The 12,345-nt window shown below is 36.7% G+C and overlaps 2 protein-coding genes across 4 annotated transcripts; one reads left to right on the top strand and one right to left on the bottom strand.

The window, feature by feature from the left end:
- The first annotated feature begins 1,007 nt into the window (after positions 1 to 1,007).
- LOC139850475 (uncharacterized) lies at positions 1,008 to 2,306 on the top strand. 3 transcript variants are annotated; one of them, XM_071840047.1, is made up of 3 exons: positions 1,008 to 1,349; positions 1,424 to 1,718; positions 2,068 to 2,306. In XM_071840047.1, the coding sequence occupies exons 1-3, from the start codon at positions 1,053 to 1,055 to the stop codon at positions 2,265 to 2,267; spliced, it is 792 nt and encodes a 263-aa protein (XP_071696148.1). In that variant the 5' UTR covers positions 1,008 to 1,052; the 3' UTR covers positions 2,268 to 2,306. The 3 variants fall into 3 exon arrangements, with proteins under 3 accessions (XP_071696148.1, XP_071696150.1, XP_071696149.1); XM_071840049.1 differs by having other exon boundaries at positions 1,008 to 1,353; positions 1,440 to 1,718; XM_071840048.1 differs by having other exon boundaries at positions 1,011 to 1,349; positions 1,433 to 1,718.
- A 106-nt stretch (positions 2,307 to 2,412) lies between these two features.
- On the bottom strand, positions 2,413 to 11,323 carry LOC139847542 (uncharacterized). Its single transcript, XM_071837221.1, has 6 exons — positions 11,005 to 11,323; positions 3,952 to 4,252; positions 3,680 to 3,838; positions 2,961 to 3,256; positions 2,750 to 2,878; positions 2,413 to 2,658 (listed from the first exon to the last, which is right to left on the bottom strand). Exons 1-6 carry the CDS (start codon positions 11,206 to 11,208, stop codon positions 2,650 to 2,652), a joined length of 1,098 nt encoding a protein of 365 aa, XP_071693322.1. The 5' UTR covers positions 11,209 to 11,323; the 3' UTR covers positions 2,413 to 2,649.
- Between the last annotated feature and the right edge of the window lie 1,022 nt (positions 11,324 to 12,345).

Genomic DNA, 12,345 nt, shown 5'->3' with positions numbered 1-12,345 from the left:
ATACAGATTATGCGAAACACTAAAACTATGAACTCACCAACCTTTGTGTTGACACTTGTTAGCATGTTTATTCTCAGGTTCCCTAGAAGTCTTCCGCTGTTTGCTTATATGTTAGACAAGCTATGTGCATGGAGTCTTACATGGCATATTTATCAAGGAAACGTTGCATTCACCAAATCATCACCATGTATCTTATTTTGACTGCATTGTCAATGGAAGTACTATTGTAAACTATTATTTACAGTGATTGTCTATATGTAGAAATCATCAGATGTCGAAAACCTTTGATTTAAAATTCATTTATGGTGTGCCTTTTCAAAAGAATGCAATGTTTACAAAACGTATCATATAGAGGTCAAATACCTCGCAATGAAATCGATGAATGACGTGTTCGTCCATATGGATTTGGAGCGATCGTCACATGAACAATTTCCCTTGCTTGAGATTACACCATTAATATCATTCCTTTTATATTTAACGGAAGTATCGTCATCACCGACAGAGGGGCTTAACCATTTTCGTGATCATATGTCACGCACACACACATTAGGAGGAAACTCAAATCACAACAAACCTAACAGTACGGTTAAATGTTGAAAAAACGACTTCCGACTGGCACTACCAATTAAATCTTAGCCTGTGAATCCGAACCTGGGCCCATATTTCCAAAGGGCATCCAACAATGGGCCCGGGGATCTTATGAGACGGGTACCATTCAAGCAAATGTTGATGTTGATATCAAGTTATTTTCATTTTTCGGGATTTTTTTAACGTTAATTATAAACTCTTTCATTAAGATAGTTAGAAATTAGTTTGAAATATTATACAATTCAATAATTGTCACTTTAAAATCAACATCCTTTATAGACGCAAACAACACCCTTAGAGTTGTTAGAAAAAAATAGAAAATTTCTCTATTTATAGACTAAAAAGTTATGGGAGTTTGTATGATAAAATAAAAAAAATTAAAAAAAGAAGAAATTAAAGAAAAATAGAAATGGGGTAAAAACTTACAAACCATAAAAGGCACATAACAAAGTTATCCACAAAGTATGGCAACCACACCCACTCCCATTTTTGTTGCAACCATTCCATTTCACACCAAATTAAGACCTCCATTATCACATTCATTCATCCTAAAATGCAGTAGCCATCCCCTTAATAACAATAACAATGGCGGATTAAACAATGGATTGCTAAACAGAGAACAAAACAGGGCTGTGGTAAATGAATTGGATAATAAAGCTGCACAAACAGTTGAACTGGTCAATAAAGATAACATTATGCAAGAAACAGAAGCCATGAAGATGATGGAAACTATCAATCAGCTCGAATCCAAAGTCTCCGAGGTCGGTCTGTTTCTTTTTCCTTTTTATCATAAAAATCTTGACTTTTTCATTGTAAATGGAAATGTGAAATTCAGTATTTTAAGTTTGCAGAAGTTCAAAAACAACAATCAGAAGCAAAAAACATTAACAAAAACAAAGAAAAGTTGGAATCTGTAAAAGCTGCAATTGTTTCTGCCATTGTTGGCACCTTGGCAAGCTTGCCGGTATCCTTAACTCATTTTACCGATAGTTACGGGCTAACTGTTTCAACTGCAATCACCGTAATTAGCTGTGTATTGTACGGTGCAATCTATCGGTATATTATTCGAAGGGACTTAGATGATTTTCATCTCAAGACTGGTACTGCTGCAGCATTTGGCATTGTCAAAGGTATTTCAAGAAACCATTACATGTGTCAATTTGGGTAACAACCTCAGGTTCAGCGTTAAGAGGTCAACCAAAACTGGATATGGATCAAATAGACTAAACGTTGCCCAAATTGTATAAAAACCTCAATCTTGTTTTAGATAATACTGTGTTCGACAGTATTTTGGGATAAAAAAATAAAAACTGTTTGCAGGTTGGCCTAGGCAGATCGACCCATTTTGACCCTCACCAAAAGGGTACTCATTTAAGCCCAAACTCATTTTGCCCCATTAACCAGCTTGTTCATAAATGAAACTTTCTAATTATACAAATCACTGCGATAAGCTATAATTTAGTATATTATGTAATGCAGGAATGGCTACTTTGGATGGACGATCGTCTTTAGGACATGAAGATGGAAGCTTTTTGTCACATGGTTTAAGTGGTGCAGTTTGTGTTTCTGAAAATGTTATAGTATTTCTACTTGCTGCTGCTGGTTTAGACATATGCTATAAGATGGGAATATTAAGTCCATTTCCACTTGAATCATCAGTTTCGACAACAAAATTGTAACAAATAAGTTTATATATACTAGAAGCCATATTGCTTTTCTAGATCATAATTCGACCAAATACAATGACAAAAAAAAAAAAAAAAAAAAAAAAAAAAAAAAAAAATATGAAGCAAGCATATAGAGACGAAAGAAATCTTTGATCAACTAACTTCATATGAATTGATGAATAAATGTAGACATACAATGAAGTGGACTTCATAGAAACAATGAATACCTATAAATTATAGGCTATAATATGTAGTACTTGACTCGCAACTGTTATACTATAGCCTAATTTTCTATACAACATCCGTGTTAAAAGAATCATTATAAGCTGTAAATGAACATCATGAGGTTCAATACCAGAAGCAGAACTTCACATACAGATGTTAGCCTTCACCTTCAAAAATCCTGAAAATTTATTGCAGTATCATACACCATGTGACTAATAACCAACATACTCTGAAGATATAAGTAAGTCATAGTGCAAAAGAAGCTTTACCTGATAATCATCAGGGTCAACACGCGGTGACCAAATGGTTGACCCACCAGGTTCATATGTTGGAATCTTTGCTTTTCTTGATGCAGCAACAGCTTTTTCTAGGTCCATTTGGGACAACGGCCTTGGTGCCTACAAAAAAAAAAGTAATCAGATAAAATATGAAATATGAATCAATAAAAAGAAGAAAATTTTATAAGAATATTGTACTCACAGAGGCTTTTTCCCCGTCTTTCTCATCTTTTAAGTATTCTTTAAGTGGAAAATAAGCAGCTTGCTTGCAAAGCTCAAATATATCTGAACCCGTAAAACCTCCACATAAACTAGCTATGTAATCGAAGTCGATATTTGTATCTTTTCGCTCTCCTTTCAAAGTCACTTTCAGTATCTTTGCTCTATCACTCTGTCCAGGTTTCCCGATTTCAAAAGCCTTCGGAAGCCGTCTAAGTATCGCCTCGTCGAGATCTGAAGGCCGATTTGTTGCTGCAAGTACCATCACTCGAGCATTCTCTGATATAAAACACACACACACACACACAAATGAACATCATGACAGATGAATAATTAAATTAAGTATTTAGTACAAAGACTAAACACTTGGGTGTTGTTTGTTTTTTTAAGATGTTTTTGTCTAAAGATATGCGGACCACGTCTGTAAAGAAGATGTGGTCTGAAGGCCTGTATGCTCAATTGTATGCTCAATAGTGAATACTGTTTGTTTTTATGTCTGCAGAATAACTTAATTCTGTCTGCAGCACTTAGAAGCATATTTCTAAGTCTGCGAGATTGCAGACAGAATAAGACATTATTTTATCTTATGGCTTCAGAAAAACAAACCGTCTACATTAAAAATGTCTGCGGGTGCGTAGACATAAGACATAATAAGATCTGCAAACTGAAAAACAAACAACACCTTAGTGTGAGAATACTCACGGTCTGTAGTGAACCCATCCCACAAAGACATGAACTCGGTTTTCATATTGGTCAAAACATCATTATCTGACGAACGACGTTGTCCAAGAAAACTATCAACTTCGTCAATAAATATAATGGCAGGCTGTAGCTTATACGCCAGGCTAAAAACAGCTGAAACTGATATATAATATAAATCCCATATCAATAACCATAATCACATCACATCCCACATATAAAAAAAAAAAAATTTAAAAAAAACACCATTTCAAAAAAGAAATAGGTAATCTTACCGAGTTTAAGAGCATCACCAAACCATTTGCTCATCAAGTTAGAAACCCTAACGTTAATAAAAACAGCACCAGATTCTTTAGCAATTGCCTTAGCTAACATTGTCTTCCCAGTACCTGGTGGTCCATATAACAACACCCCTTTTTGTGGACCGAGAAGTCTTCCATTAGCGAATAACTCGGGCCTACGTAAAGGAAGAATTGCCAGCTCGTACAGTTCTTGTTTAGTACTGTCTAATCCTCCGATTGAATCAAATTCCACGTCTATGTCGTCTGGATTTACAACATCACAAGCTATCATATCCTGTATCAAGTTGATTTTAAAATATATTTTTTTAGTACTCACTATGGTAACTTTTGTTGGTGATTTTAGTGTCATCTAACATTAATTTAAGTTAATTGGGATTTACTTGAATGCAAGAGTTAGCTAAATATACTTAACAACGGGTTTGGAGAGTGTGGAGTACACGCCCGTAAGAGTTAGCTAGCAACTGGTGCGCAAATTGCGGGGGTCAAGTGGGTTGCGCCCCTTTGCGGGGTCCAAGGGGCATCCTAAAAGGTGTGTTCCAACCGATTTTTTCGCCTAAAATGAAGAGTTATGACTCTTCATGTTAACTGTTGGAAATTAATATTATTTCGGTTTTTCCAACAGTTTTCTGCATTCATTGTCAAACAAATAGAAACACACAGATTCTCTCATACGTGATTTTGATTTCTTCTTGCCTGGAAACAAAATCGTTCTTGTCTTATCCCAATTAGGATTTCGTGTAAACCCAAGGCTTGTGAGGGGCGAAATACTTGATTAGGAAAGTGTTTCACGATTCAGGAACCAATCCAAGATTATCTGTTTTCATACCCGTTTTCTTACAACTTTTCAGGTTAAGATAATACAGATATGTTGCATACTTGTTCATAAAAACAATTATGTGAAGCTTAGGGGGTGTTTTTTCAGAGCTTATTTGCTTGGAAAATTAAGCTTGGAATTTAATAGATTACCAGCTTCTTTGCTTGTTTTCATCTAAAAAGCTCTCTTTTTAGTCTTTAGTACTGTTTTATCTACACATATGGTGATGGAATTATATCACCTGCTAATCTGCTATCATGATTAGTGGACACACTGCTAACCTGTTAACCGGTTTAGTTGATGAACCAGTAATTGGAACATAAATGTTAAATAACAAAGTTACACGTATAATGAATTCATGGTTACATTTCTGGACAAATATGTTAAAATACAATGCAAATTTAGAATAATATGGAATTAGTAAATGTATATGGGTAAAATATCTAGATATTAATATGTATAAGAAAATATCTAGATATTAGAATATGAGAGAAAAATCTAGAAATTGAAATGTAAAAGAAAAATCTAGATATTTGTAGGTTGTAGAAATATATAGATATTTATATATCCATGGAAATATCTAGGTTCTAGAATGTTCCATGGAGTAGTATAAATATGGGAGGAGATTTCATTTGTGTTGTGTGAAAGTTGTGAGAGTTGTGAGTAAGAGTGAAATAAGAAGTGAGTTGTGAAGAAGAGAAGAAGAGTGTGAGTTAGCGAAAGTAGAGAAGAGAAAACTTGTAAGTAATATTGTAATTGTAATTTAATATAAGTGTTTTTGTTAAGTTTCCCGATCAAGCCTTAGTTTGTGTTTAAGTTCTTAGTGCACTTTTGTTGTTCTTATTATATGGTCGGCTCTGCCGCCTAAGTAATATATGGTCGGTTATACCGCCTAAAGATATATGGTCGACACTGTCGCCTAAGTACATTGTGCACTAAGGATTTATAAAATTAAAGGCTAACCAACGTCAAAGTGTTGGTGTAGTGAGTCTAGTATAGTCTAGGTCCTCTATAGTGGGTGTGTTGGGCTCGTCGAAGCTTCCAACAATTGGTATCAGAGCCAGGTTGTTCGGGATCATTTCTAGTGGAGAAAATCGGTAAACGTTGGACGTTTACATCGGCTTGTTTTCACCAAGGCTCTAAGGAAGATTCTGTCGGAGCACAGTTAGGAACTGTGAAAGCTCATCGGTCAGGGACCAAGCTTATTGGACGTTGGACGTCATGATGACAGATCTTGCAAGTACGAGCAGTGGAATCAAGAGTCTCAATAACCACAACTATGGTTATTGGTGGACTTGTATAGAATCCTACCTACAAGGACAGGATTTGTGGGAAATAGTTGCTGGCAGTGACACAACGCCTCCACCGAAAGAAAATGCCGAAGCCTTGAGAAAATGGAACATCAAGGCCGGGAAGGCTTTATTTATACTGAAAACTACAATCGAGGAGGATCTATTGGAGCATATTCGTGACGAGAAAACACCAAAGGCAGCTTGGGAAACTTTTGAAAAGTTATTTTCAAAAAAGAATGAAGCACGCCTCCAGCTCTTGGAAAATGAGCTCGCAGGTATCTCACAAGGAAGTCTATCTATTTCTCAGTATTTCACCAAGGTGAAATCTATTTGTCGTGAGATATCTCAGCTTGCTCCTGAAGAGAAAGTGAGTGATGCAAGGATGAAGAGAATTATCATCCATGGCTTAAGATCCGAGTATAATGGATTTATAGCCGCTGTGAGAGGATGGCCTACTCAACCATCATTAATAGAGCTGGAGAATCTATTGGCTAATCAAGAGGCATTAGCCAAGCAGATGAATGAAGTAACCATAAAAGACGGAGAATATGCACTCTTCACTAATAAGAAGAAAGCAACATTTCGAAAACAAGAGGCGATGAAAGAAAGTAAGACATATGGGTGGAAGGGTCACCTAAAATCAAAAGGCAGCGCTTCAGGGGGAGCTCAACAAGGAAGAAGAGATCATCGCCAACAATACGGGGAAAATGATAAGAGAAAGAATGGTGAATGCTTCAATTGTGGCAAGAAGGGTCATTTTGCTCGAGATTGTAGATTCCCCAGAAGGCGAACTTTCGAAGGAAATGTGGCCGCTGCAAGAGATGAGAAGAAAGATGTCACATTCGAAGCAACCATTAATGAGGAAACATGGGATGCAGAAGCTGGACTCTCTGTTGAAGCTGACATAGATGATCAAGCTCTTACAACAACTTTAAAGTCAAAAATAAACTACAAAGATGATTGGATCATCGATTCTGGGTGCTCAAATCATATGACCAATGATGAGACAAACCTGCAAGAAATTGATGATTACAAAGGAAAGAGAGTCGTGTTGACAGCAGACAATTCAAGGTTATCTATTTCTCACATTGGAAAGACAATAATTCCAAATGAAGGCGGCTCTCATAAGCTCCAACTCGAGAAGGTGTATCTTGTCCCTGGCCTAAAGAGGAATTTACTGTCAGTACCACAATTGACAGCAGAAGGGAATTATGTGCTCTTTGGACCAGAAGATGTGTCCATATTCAAGAGAGTGAAGGTGGTTGGCAATCCAATTATGCAAGGAAGAAGAATAGAGTCGGTTTATGTACTATCTGCTGAAACAGCATATGTGGATAAGACTCGAAAGAATGAGACGGCTGATCTGTGGCATGAACGTCTTGGGCATGTGGGATACAATAAGTTAAAGGACATGATGGTGAAACGCATAGTAAATGAGCCTCCTCAAATTGATATCCGAACAGATACAATATGTGCTGGATGTCAATTTGGCAAAGCTCACCAATTGCCATTCAAGGAGTCAGAGCATCAGTCCAAGACACCACTAGAGCTCATACACTCAGACGTCTTTGGCCCAGTGAAACAAACATCACTTGGAGGAATGAAGTATATGGTGACATTCATTGATGACTTCTCAAGGTATGTGTGGGTTTACTTCATGAAGGAAAAGTCGGAGACTTTTCAGAAGTTTAAAGAGTTCAAGAAGAAGATAGAAAGTGAGCTCAATAATAAGATTAGGTGCTTACGCACAGATAATGGAGGAGAATATTTATCGACTGAGTTCAATATCTATCTTGAGAAGCACAAGATTAGAAGACAATTAACTTGTCCCAATACTCCACAACAGAATGGAGTGGCGGAACGCAAGAATCGTCACCTTGCCGAAACTTGTCGAAGTATGCTTCATGGTAAGAATGTACCAGGTAGATTTTGGGCCGAATGTATGAGGACGGCGTCGTACGTGATTAACAGACTCCCACAAACAAAGTTGGGGTATATTTCACCTTATGAAAAATTATGGAAGATCAAGCCAACCGTCAACCATCTCAAGGTTTTTGGATGTGTATGTTACGTCTTCGTACCAGATCATCTACGAAGCAAATTTGATAAGAAAGCAATTCGATGCATTTTTGTCGGTTATGATGAATCAAGAAAAGGATGGAGATGTTGTGATCCAAATACTGGAAAGTGCCATACTACAAGAAATGTGGTATTTGATGAAGCTTCTTCATGGTGGTCACCTCAAAAGATAGAGCTTCCAGAATCTCATGGATTAGAAGAAGGTCCAGAAGAGAAAGAAGAACATAAAGAGCACATATCGGATCCAATTAAAGAAGGAGATGGATCGTACTCTAAGGAAACGAGTCCATGGAAAACTGGGGTACATCAATCTACATCCGAAAAGGTTCGTCCAAGCCAAATGGATGCCGAGGAGCATGTGCAAGAATTACGGAGATCAACAAGGCCGAGGCAACCTAATCCGAGGTATGCCAATGCTGCTCATGTGGATGAATCAATACCTATTGAGCCTTCCACTTATGAAGAAGCAGCACAAAGTCAAGAATGGCAGAAAGCAATGGAAGAAGAAATTAATGCACTAAAAGAAAACCAGACATGGAGTTTAGTTCCAAAGCCAAAAGATGTAAAACCAATATCTTGTAAATGGGTTTACAAGGTGAAGACTCGATCAGATGGCTCCATTGAAAGGTATAAAGCTCGACTTGTTGCTAGAGGTTTTTCTCAACAATATGGGCTGGATTATGAAGAAACGTTTAGTCCAGTGGCGAAGATCACAACAATTCGAGCTCTACTAGCTTTAGCCGCTAGCAAATCTTGGAAGCTGTGGCAGATGGATGTCAAGAACGCTTTCTTACATGGAGAACTTGACAAAGAAATTTATATGGAGCAACCAAGAGGCTTTGAGAACAAGTCCCATCCTGACCATGTCTGCAAATTAAAGAAAGCACTATACGGCTTGAAGCAGGCTCCAAGAGCTTGGTACGGGAAGATTGGCGAGTTTTTAGTAAAAAGTGGTTTCACAGTTGCTCCTTCAGATTCTAGTTTATTTGTGAAACAAGATCAAGGAAAACTAGCCATAGTGCTAGTATATGTGGATGACTTAATCATCACGGGAGATCACTATGAGGAGATTCAAAGAACAAGGGAGAATCTGTCTATCAGATTTCATATGAAGGAGCTTGGAGAACTCAAACATTTTCTTGGACTCGAAATAGAGCAGAAAAGAGAAGGATTATTTCTGGGACAACAGAAATATGCGCGAGATCTTTTACAAAAGTACGGAATGCTTAATTGAAAACCTATCTCAACTCCGATGGATCCGAATACAAAACTACGAGCAGATGAAGGAAAAAGTCTTCAAGATGTTACCATGTATCGAAAGATGGTCGGAAGTCTTATTTATCTCACACTAAGCCGGCCAGATATATCTTATGCAGTTGGAGTGGTTAGTCGATACATGAGCAATCCGAAGAAGCCTCACCTTGATGTTGTACGACGCATCTTAAGGTATGTCAAAGGCACTATTAACTTTGGTATTTTATACAAGAAAACAAAAGAATGTCACGTAACTGGATATTGTGACGCCGATTACGCTGGAGACTATGATACACGACGGTCAACAACTGGATACATGTTTAGTCTTGGATCGGGAGTAATATCATGGTGCAGCAAGAGACAACCAACAGTATCCTTGTCAAGCACTGAAGCAGAATATCGATCGGCAGCATCAGCAACACAAGAAATTATGTGGTTGAAGCAACTAATGGAAGATCTTCATCAATCAACAGATTATCAAGTAAAGCTTTTCTGCGATAACCTATCAGCTATTCGCCTAGCAGAAAATCCAGTCTTTCATGCGAGAACAAAACATATAGAAGTGCACTATCACTATGTTCGCGAGAAGGTCCTTGAAAGAGAGATCAAGATGATGCCAACAAAGACAGATGAACAGGTTGCAGATATTTTCACCAAGAGCCTAAGTAAATCAAAGTTTGAAAAATTCAGAGAAGCACTTGGAATGGTCTGCAAGACATCGTTGGAAGAAAATTTGCATTGAGGGGGAGTGTTAAAATACAATGCAAATTTAGAATACTATGGAATTAGTAAATGTATATGGGTAAAATATCTAGATATTAATATGTATAAGAAAATATCTAGATATTAGAATATGAGAGAAAAATCTAGAAATTGAAATGTAAAAGAAAAATCTAGATATTTGTAGGTTGTAGAAATATCTAGATATTTATATATCCATGGAAATATCTAGGTTCTAGAATGTTCCATGGAGTAGTATAAATATGGGAGGAGATTTCATTTGTGTTGTGTGAAAGTTGTGAGAGTTGTGAGTAAGAGTGAAATAAGAAGTGAGTTGTGAAGAAGAGAAGAAGAGTGTGAGTTAGCGAAAGTAGAGAAGAGAAAGCTTGTAAGTAATATTGTAATTGTAATTTAATATAAGTGTTTTTGTTAAGTTTCCCGATCAAGCCTTAGTTTGTGTTTAAGTTCTTAGTGCACTTTTGTTGTTCTTATTATATGGTCGGCTCTGCCGCCTAAGTAATATATGGTCGGTTATACCGCCTAAAGATATATGGTCGACACTGTCGCCTAAGTACATTGTGCACTAAGGATTTATAAAATTAAAGGCTAACCAACGTCAAAGTGTTAGTGTAGTGAGTCTAGTATAGTCTAGGTCCTCTATAGTGGGTGTGTTGGGCTCGTCGAAGCTTCCAACAAAATATGTGGCATTTATGTGACCTAAATCCCAATTTGTTAGCCCTATATATCAAATTTAAATGTGTAGAACATTTTCATACAACTAAAAACAGATTAAAATATATACTCGTAGAAAAAGAAAAAAAAATTAGAAAGTCATATGAAAGAGTAAAGTAGGAGTAATTAACTTGCCTCGTAAGGATTGGTGTCAATTGGTGTACGGCCTAATCGTTTGAAAAGCTGTTTACGTTGTTCAATTGCTCGTTTGTTATCTTCGCGATTGACGTCAAGATGACGTAAGCCTGCGAGTATAACCCACGTACTAACAGCAGCGCTCGCAGCGTACCAAATTAGGGTTTGTATCATTTTCATTTTGGGGTTACGCTCATCCGCCATTACTATTACTACTAGGGTTCTTCTTGTATATTCAAACAGGTGGAAAGGTTTGTTGATAGTTGTAATCGGAAGTTATCGATCAATAATTTTATTTTACTTTTATAAATACGTTAGGCATAACTATTTTTGTAGGATGTATGAAGTAGTGTATTTTTTGAAAGAAAAAAAAAAAAAAAAAAAAAATTTCTCAATTAGACACTCTCATAAACACTAAAGTTAGGGGGTTTTCGGCAGCTTCGGTTTACTTTGTTCTTGTGTTATGTTCCAAACTTGTTTTTGATAAATCCACACAAAGTCACTAAACTGCCTTTAATGATGTGTTATATAAAATTTTCATTTTAAAATATTGGAGGGCATAACTGGAAAGTAACAACAAAAATATGTGGATCTATCAAAAATATGTTTGGAAATATCACCTTCCGTTATGATTATGAAATAAGAGGTAATTCTCACTCACAAAATAATGTGAAAGAAGATAAAAATAAATTTAAACTTAACTTTTAGGTTGTCATTAACATAAACAAAATATTTTACAGTTAACTAACTATAACTCTAGAATTAAATACTTTTATGCATATTAGAATATTCCTAAAAACCAATGCTTCTCAACGCTCAACGAGATACGTCAACCTCGAAATGCTTTACTCCTAACCTTACAAGGTTTCGAGACAGAGCTTAATCCGAGTCTCGATTAATTCACACAGCGCACGACTTCATGGATTGTTTTATTCGAGATCGTGATGGAGGAAATTTCTAAAGTAAATAATGCATATTACCGGGTGATGATTTATACACAACTAAATTTTAGTCATACTCAACCAAACATGTTTCGATTCCAATCGAAAAGTTTCTAATGGATCTCTTGTCGTTGAAAAAAAGGCAACTTGAATTGACAGAATTGGTTAACAAACCCGAAGATATTCGATGTCATTCCTACAATCCAAGAAGGAATCGGTTAATCTCATGTATAAGATCACATCGATTGCACATAAAAGGCGAGTTTTTTCTCTAGCCCCTCAAATGACCATCTCGGTTGAGATTAATTGGGGTGAATCCGGTTTTGCTTTGTCGCTGAATTTCAGCACTGTGATCGCGGTCCCAGCTTGCCTTTGCAAGTTCCTTATTAGCCGCAATGAT

Source organism: Rutidosis leptorrhynchoides, chromosome 5 (assembly GCF_046630445.1).
Source record: "Rutidosis leptorrhynchoides isolate AG116_Rl617_1_P2 chromosome 5, CSIRO_AGI_Rlap_v1, whole genome shotgun sequence".
NCBI lineage: Eukaryota > Viridiplantae > Streptophyta > Magnoliopsida > Asterales > Asteraceae > Rutidosis > Rutidosis leptorrhynchoides.
The sequence above is the reverse complement of the archived record's forward strand: the minus strand, read 5'-3'. Positions and strand labels throughout refer to the sequence as shown.

Bases quoted from the DNA above. Each gene is read 5' to 3' on its own strand.
- LOC139850475 (XM_071840047.1), top strand. From the start codon at position 1,053: ATGGCAACCACACCCACTCCCATTTTTGTTGCAACCATTCCATTTCAC. The intron at 1,350-1,423 runs GTCGGTCTGTTT...TGTGAAATTCAG, and splicing joins TCGAATCCAAAGTCTCCGAG to TATTTTAAGTTTGCAGAAGT. The intron at 1,719-2,067 runs GTATTTCAAGAA...TATGTAATGCAG, and splicing joins AGCATTTGGCATTGTCAAAG to GAATGGCTACTTTGGATGGA.
- LOC139847542 (XM_071837221.1), bottom strand. From the start codon at position 11,208: ATGGCGGATGAGCGTAACCCCAAAATGAAAATGATACAAACCCTAATT. The intron at 3,839-3,951 runs GTAAGATTACCT...ATTATATATCAG, and splicing joins TGGTGATGCTCTTAAACTCG to TTTCAGCTGTTTTTAGCCTG. The intron at 3,257-3,679 runs GTGAGTATTCTC...GTTTTATATCAG, and splicing joins GGATGGGTTCACTACAGACC to AGAATGCTCGAGTGATGGTA.